The sequence below is a fragment of the Nematolebias whitei genome, chromosome 4 (assembly GCF_014905685.2).
Source record: "Nematolebias whitei isolate Nwh7 chromosome 4, NemWhi1, whole genome shotgun sequence".
NCBI lineage: Eukaryota > Metazoa > Chordata > Actinopteri > Cyprinodontiformes > Rivulidae > Nematolebias > Nematolebias whitei.
Window position 1 is genome coordinate 15,864,344 of NC_056501.1, and position 6,937 is coordinate 15,871,280.

At 36.5% G+C, this 6,937-nt stretch overlaps 1 protein-coding gene across 1 annotated transcript in view; it reads left to right on the top strand.

The window, feature by feature from the left end:
- Positions 1-5,186, top strand: part of gdpd2 (glycerophosphodiester phosphodiesterase domain containing 2) — an 11,940-nt gene extending 6,754 nt beyond the window's left edge. The window contains exons 2-10 of the mRNA XM_037675520.1: positions 587-732; positions 1,072-1,154; positions 1,654-1,813; positions 1,901-2,104; positions 2,190-2,338; positions 4,126-4,273; positions 4,402-4,484; positions 4,585-4,613; positions 4,999-5,186. Coding sequence (XP_037531448.1) covers positions 587-732; positions 1,072-1,154; positions 1,654-1,813; positions 1,901-2,104; positions 2,190-2,338; positions 4,126-4,273; positions 4,402-4,484; positions 4,585-4,613; positions 4,999-5,063 — 1,067 coding nt within the window. The 3' untranslated portion in view covers positions 5,064-5,186. The remainder of the gene's footprint in view (positions 1-586; positions 733-1,071; positions 1,155-1,653; positions 1,814-1,900; positions 2,105-2,189; positions 2,339-4,125; positions 4,274-4,401; positions 4,485-4,584; positions 4,614-4,998) is intronic.
- Positions 5,187-6,937: the final 1,751 nt, after the last annotated feature.

A 6,937-nucleotide genomic window follows, 5' to 3' on the forward strand; every position in this document is an offset into this window, starting at 1 on the left:
AATTTGTTGTACCTTGTTTGTGACAGGAACAGTGAATTTTCCTGGCACATATATATATATATATATATATATATATAATGTATATAATGTATATATATAATAAACTACTACTTACAACTTGTACCACAATTCCAACTTTGTGATTTTTCACCTATCACAGGTCTTCAGGGTACGAATCCCCCGCGATAAACGAGGGACTACTATATACATATTTACATAAATGTTAAAATATAAAGACATTTACTAAATTTTTCTTATAAATCCGTAAAAAGAACAGTAAATCGTCTCGTGCTTATATTTGTGAATCTGAAATAAACAGTACAGATCAGTTCAGAGATAAAGGATCTTGTATCACAGATAACATAATAAATAATAGATAATAGTGATAGCAGGTTGTGTGAAACAAAATGATAAGGAATGCAGATTGGTACAAGCAAATCAACCAATTAACATTTATATTTAATTTTTCTTACCTCAATTACTTTTAAAGCTCATTAAAAAGAAGAATAGTGAATAGAAGAAGGTGTACAACAAAAACGAATTCCTTACTCTACATAAATAAACATTTTCTTCTTTGTTTTTTCAGGATCTAAGTTCCTGATAGCAGTGGTATTTCTGGCTGTGTCAGCTGCCATCTTCCTTTGTCCTCTCCTCATCAACTCACCTTGCGTGATCAAAAAGGAGAATTTACCTGAAAAACCAAAACTCATCGGCCACAGAGGCGCGCCAATGGTGAGCGTCCTGTTTAACCAGCGCTCTAAAAATAAGCGTGGTGCGTTTTCTGGTATGAACTGGGTACGAGGTGCAGACGTGTTGCAGGCAACATGTGTTGCAATCGCAGGTCATGCTTATTGCTTTTAATCCTTCAGCAGGTTAAGAAAGCTCACTGAAAATGATGTGGATCGGCAAGTAAATAGTCTGTGCCATTGTCTGTTAGTTATATTTTCAGACAAAATCAACCTTTTAGTAGTGTATGTTAAAGCCGGGTCATATAAAAGCACCATTTAACGTGTCTGCGCAGCTTCAGGACACACACTGAGTGTTTGTCTCTCCTGTTCTCACTGTGTTCAGTGTGCTCCAGAAAACACCATGATGTCGTTTCGCAAGAGCATCGAGTGTGGCGTGACGGTGTTTGAGACAGATGTGCAGGTCAGGTAGGGTGACATTATTCCCCCCTTTAAGATCATTCAGCCTTTCAGTGACTGTCCGAGTGGATTAGTAAAAATTTGATATCACAATAAAGTGATAATTTAAAAGTATGTGGCAGTTTTGCATCAGGTCAGAAAATAAATAAGTAGTACAAGCTGCTTGGATGTACTGGTAATTTTTATCATGTGTTAGATCAAGTTTTACATTTGCCACAGCCAATAAACTGAAAAAAAACACATAAACACAGTTCTATAGCTCAATCGTTTTTTATGGATAATGAGCTGAGATTAAGTGTGGTGGTAGCTGAGAGTCATTCACAACACATACTTTGAGTGTGGCATCGCACAACATCGTACGGCAATGTGCATAAGATTTGACTCGAGCAGCTCCAAGAATCTCATAATTTGATCTGAAACATGAAAGACGGTGGGTGATGTGCATTCCTTCACGGATCGCTATGTCCTTTAATTATTGTTGCGACATTTTTTGTGTTCTTTACTGTAGTAAAGACGGATATGCCTTCTTGATGCACGACAAAGATGGTGGGTTTTTGGACAGAACAACCGATGTAAAAAAGAAGTTCCCCAGCACGTCCTTCCTCCAAAGCAGTTCGGTGACTTTGAAGGAACTGCACACTCTGAATGCAGGTGGATGGTTCATAGAGGTGAGGACTGTGCTTAAATATGTGTTTGTTCTTATTTTGAAAAGTTAGAAACAAGATACAGGCTCACAAAATGATCTGATTTTCCAGACAGATCCTTTTCATACAGTGCACCTGCTGTCAGAAGAGGAGAAAGAAACAGCCAGGAGTCAGACTATACCCTCTCTGCTCAATCTCCTTCAGCTCGCCAAAAATCACTCCATCTCACTGATCTTTGACTTGTATAGTTCTGGGGAAAAAGACGCAGAGATCGTAGTTCAAGACATCTTAAATTCTGGCATTGACCAGCAACTGGTAAGTCCGATCCTGTGTGTGGATTCTGATTAAGACCTTGTCAATCAAAAACATTTTAAAAGTATTCTTTTTTTTTTTTTCATAGATTTACTGGCTACCTCGAGAAAACAGAAGCTATGTGAAGCAAAAAGCTCCACGTTTCATCCAGATATACAAAAATACAAGTGAGATGATTGATGAAGGAGGACGCCACTTAAACATGAAATACAGCGACTTGAGTATAGAGGAAATCAGGTAAAGAACAGTAATAAAATACCCCCATAAAATCTGCACAGAGCTGTTGCCACGAGGTACACACTGCAATGGTAATTAGCAGCATGTGCAGCATGCCCAGACACAGTGCTGGTACTTTATTTACATGTGTGTGTGATCGTCCTTCAGGGAATGCAGATTCAACTACTGCAATGTCCCGATCTGAGGGTTTTGTTAAACGGATGAGGGAGCCAGCAAAAATATGTACATTCAACTAAGGAATGAAAGTCAGTGTGGCGACAGGTTGGAAGAAAACCACATTGCAGTACGGTAGCAACATGGACCGTTGCTGCTGCCTTCTTTCTTCTGACAGGCTGTCCACATGCCTGTGCTGATTAAAACATATTACTGACACCGTTTACATGTGCAGGTGACAAGTCAAGGTGCTTCAAATATGAAGGGTGCATTTGTTGATTCCTGTACACCTACAGTAAAAAGGAAAACGTGCAAGCTGGTGTCACCATGCTTGAAGCGCATGCTTTCAATAAAACTTTCAGAAAGTGATAACTGGATGATTGACAGCTGATTAAAATGTGGAGTCAGCCCAATTCAAAATGGCCACCACAGCTAGCTGACATTAGCCAGCGCACTCCTGACTCTAAATCAGTTCATTTCGAAGATATTGAACTAAAACTTTGTGTGGTAGTAGCTGAGAGTCATCCTTAGCACATACTCCAAGTGGGGACGCATGTTGTGCACTTTTTGCATGACATCTTTTCCAAGGTTGGACCAAAGCAGCTAAACTCTGTCCCTTCTCATCGTAAGATGATCTTAGTTTAAAGCTTTGACTTCAAAGCATGCTTGTTCTTTATTTCAGCATTATTGGCAAGAGAAGTTGCTTACCTTCTAAGATCATTCAAGGAATTATCAGATAATACAAGTTTTTTAGGATAATCTCCACTCAGCCTTGTTCAAACATCCTAGAAAATCCTACAGAAACTGAGGTGGCAGATGGCACAGGAAAAACTGGGGAAAAAAATAAAACGCATAGAAAATACAAAAAAAACAAAAAAAAACAGCACAAAGGGAAAAATAAATCTAAAACCAGTAAACTCAAAAAGCTTCCAGTAATGACTCAAAAACACAGATCTAGTAAGGTCCAGAGAAAAATAAACTACAATGGGAAATTCAGAACCACAATCATATTAGTCAATGCTGATTGTTTTTCATAATTAATTTGATGTTCAATCTCAAGAATCTACTCTGATATTTTTGTTCATGCCAGTAAAGTTTGACGACACTCAGCTATTTGGGATTACTTTAAGCTGAGTGTCGTCAAACTTTACTGGCACGAACAAAAATATCAGAGCAGATGTGAAGCACATTAAATGCATGGCATAACGGATATCTACAAAAAAACAAGAGTGCTGCTGAAGACCACCATGAAATTTTAAACACACCGTTTCTGCATCTCTGCACACATGTAGTCGGTGCACATGCACATTCGTCAGCCACATTAGCTCATCTCTGCTTTTTATAAAGCAGTCGTGTACATAATTTAAAGCGCTTTACAGACAAAGAGCAACACCTAAAAGCACAAAAACAACACAAGCTAGATTAAACTCTCCATCGGATGGAAACTTGAGGTCACTGGTAGAAGCTAGTGTGACACATCCCACCCACCTTAGATAGAGCTTAGATAAAAATATGTCACAAAACATAACCAGCAATAATGCAAAGTGGTTTTAATGTTGCAGCTCACAAGTACAAACACATACATCCCCATAAAGAAATGAACATATTGATGACCTCATCTGATTTGCTGACAGGGAACTTCGGAACCAGAACATTTCAGTGAACCTTTGGGCCGTTAATGAGCGCTGGCTCTTCTCTGTGCTGTGGTGTGCAGGAGCCAGCTCTGTCACCACCAACTCCTGCCACCTCCTGAAGAACATGGAGCATCCTGACTGGGTCATGGTGAGCATCACACACATACAGAGGCGTTTGTTTCCTCTTGGTTTCATTGATCAAGCATGCAGCGTTTGCATCTTTTTCTTTTAGAATGTGTGAGACGCATTTTAACCCTGCATGCATGTGTGTTTCAGTCGCCTTATGACTACAGAACAAAATGGATTGTAGTGGATGTTTCAGCCATTTTGATAATGATGTGTCTCTACATTCTTAAGCAGTAAGTTAAGCGGACACGTTTGCTCTTTTTGGTTTGATATTAATGTTGATGATGATGATGATAGGTGAACTGATGTCTCATTTTCAATGTTTTCTGCCAGGAAAATTCACTGTTCCTGTCACAAACAAGGTACAACAAATTTAATTTATACTTCCAGAGTAGCACTAATCCCCGACAACCTGCTTAATTATTTAATATACAGACTATTTAAAAAAAAAGAAGAAAGAATTGATATTACTTTATTGAAGGACCTTCCATGAACATCTTTAACTAATATAATTAAACAGTCTGATTAAAGCAATAGAATTTGAAAACATTATTATGTTCATGATAACTCATAAAAACTTGTTTCATTTCTAATTGGCAAAATAAAAGTTTTAAACTTAGTGTTTGATTTTTCTATTTTGGTTATAATATGGCATTTACGACTGCCTTGTAAATTAAAGTGCATATATTTGATCATCAACAAGGTCCACATAAGTAACTTCTCCCCCTTTTTTTAAACTTTTGACAGAGACACAAAACAACAACAATAAGGAGGAGAAAGAAACCTTTTCTCTTACCCAGAATGCAGTTTGACGGTCTTCAGCAGCAGATTTTTCCCAATTAAAGCGTCCATTTATGTTTTTCTGCTCCACCACAACTGACTGGTGCTCCATCAGGGAAGGAGTTCACGTGTCATAATTTTGTTGCAAAGCTGTGAAACCAAGATTGTAGTTTTATCTTTTTTCTCATTCATGGATGTATATTTTTCCCATTTGTTCATCTGTTTAAATGAAAATACACAATGTGAGGTTCTAATAACACTGTAAATCTGAGCAGCTTTCTCTCAGCGTTTTGACAGTTATAGAAAACGTATATTTTGTAAACCACAGCAGGAAATATATGTCTGCAATTTGAGCCAGATTACCAGTAAATAACACTGTTTTTAATCTTCTGACATGTGTTTGTGTATATAACTCTGCTGCCATCTGTTGTCTCAGAGGAAGAGTGAAACAAAAAACTGTAAATTTGACATAAATAAATATGATTTCTGATTTTGCATAAACTCCATATTCATTGAATATGAGGCTTTGTTTTGAAATCCTTGGTAAACCTTGGGAGGATGCTGCTGTTGATCCAGGCATGGGATTTAAAAATTCTTAAAGATTTTTGTCCTTACTTTCTCCCTGTTTTATCCAACAAAAAAAATGTGCCTGCACCAGCATAAATGGAAAATGGTTCTTAAGCTAAATGTATTTTCTTTTGGTTGAGATTTTAAAAATAACCAAAAGTTGTTTAAAACAAACTTTATAACTCTGTTTAAAGGACTGGGTAGTGAACCCACTGTTTTATCACCACCCTGTTATAGAAATAGCATAAAAAAATAACAAATGTTAAAACAAAATGAAAAACAGTATTGAGAATAAAAGGTCAGCCCAGTTCACCTTTTCACTCTGTGTTGCTGCTTTTTTTCATTTTTACATGACAATCTTTAAACCCAAGATGACAATTTTTTATATACATGTTTGCAACTTAATTTCTTCTGTTGTAAAAATATAAAAATAAATTGTATGAATTTGCTCATTTATATTTATGCTGTGCTGGTTTAAAACAAGTCATAATTACATACATGGGCTTATTTCACTTTGTAAATACACAAACTACTACAAGGTAATTATGCTCAACTAAAAAAAAATCTGTTTGTTTTAGTAATTATAATAATCTTATATTTTGAGAAGAATAGCTATTTTTATAATGTTGGATTTATTTGATATGCCAAATGCTTATGTACAGTGGCTTCTTGTTCTTTCATGTAGCCTTATAATATTTTTTTAATTTGAACTTCTGAAAACAAAAATGATAGAAAATAACCCAATTTAAATATAATTTTAATAGAGACATGTTATAATTGGATATTTACTATTAGAAAAGCAGGAAAAAATAAAAATTCTGACAGTTTTGGATTAATAAAAAAAATCCTGAATATAAATTTTTGGCTACAGTATACCATTCTCCTACATTTCCCACAATTCAACTCAAACGCCGACCGTTGTGTGGAGATTTGGGTGTGTTGTGCTTGTAGCTGCTATGGTAGCGGCTAATGTAGTCTCCATCCGCTAGCTTCGAGAAGGGATGAGGAGCCGGCTGAGCAGCACCGGTAAGCAAACTTATTCAAACTGCTAGCATGTCGCAATTTTATTTTCACCAAACTTGTCACCTGCAGTAGCAATCAAAGTTGAATAACTTGAGCTGTCACATCAGAAAACGGTTTCATCCAGTGAGCTAACCATTCTGAATCATAAAGTCGGCGGAGTAATGATTTTTTTTTAAGCATTACTTGAACGCACCACAAGATGGCGCACATTTCAAAAGAATGTAAACCAGACGACTTCGTGCTGATTAAAAAGTAATAAAATTAACGAACACAAACTTCACAAAAAATAAAAAATAATAAAAAATTGTAACGTTGA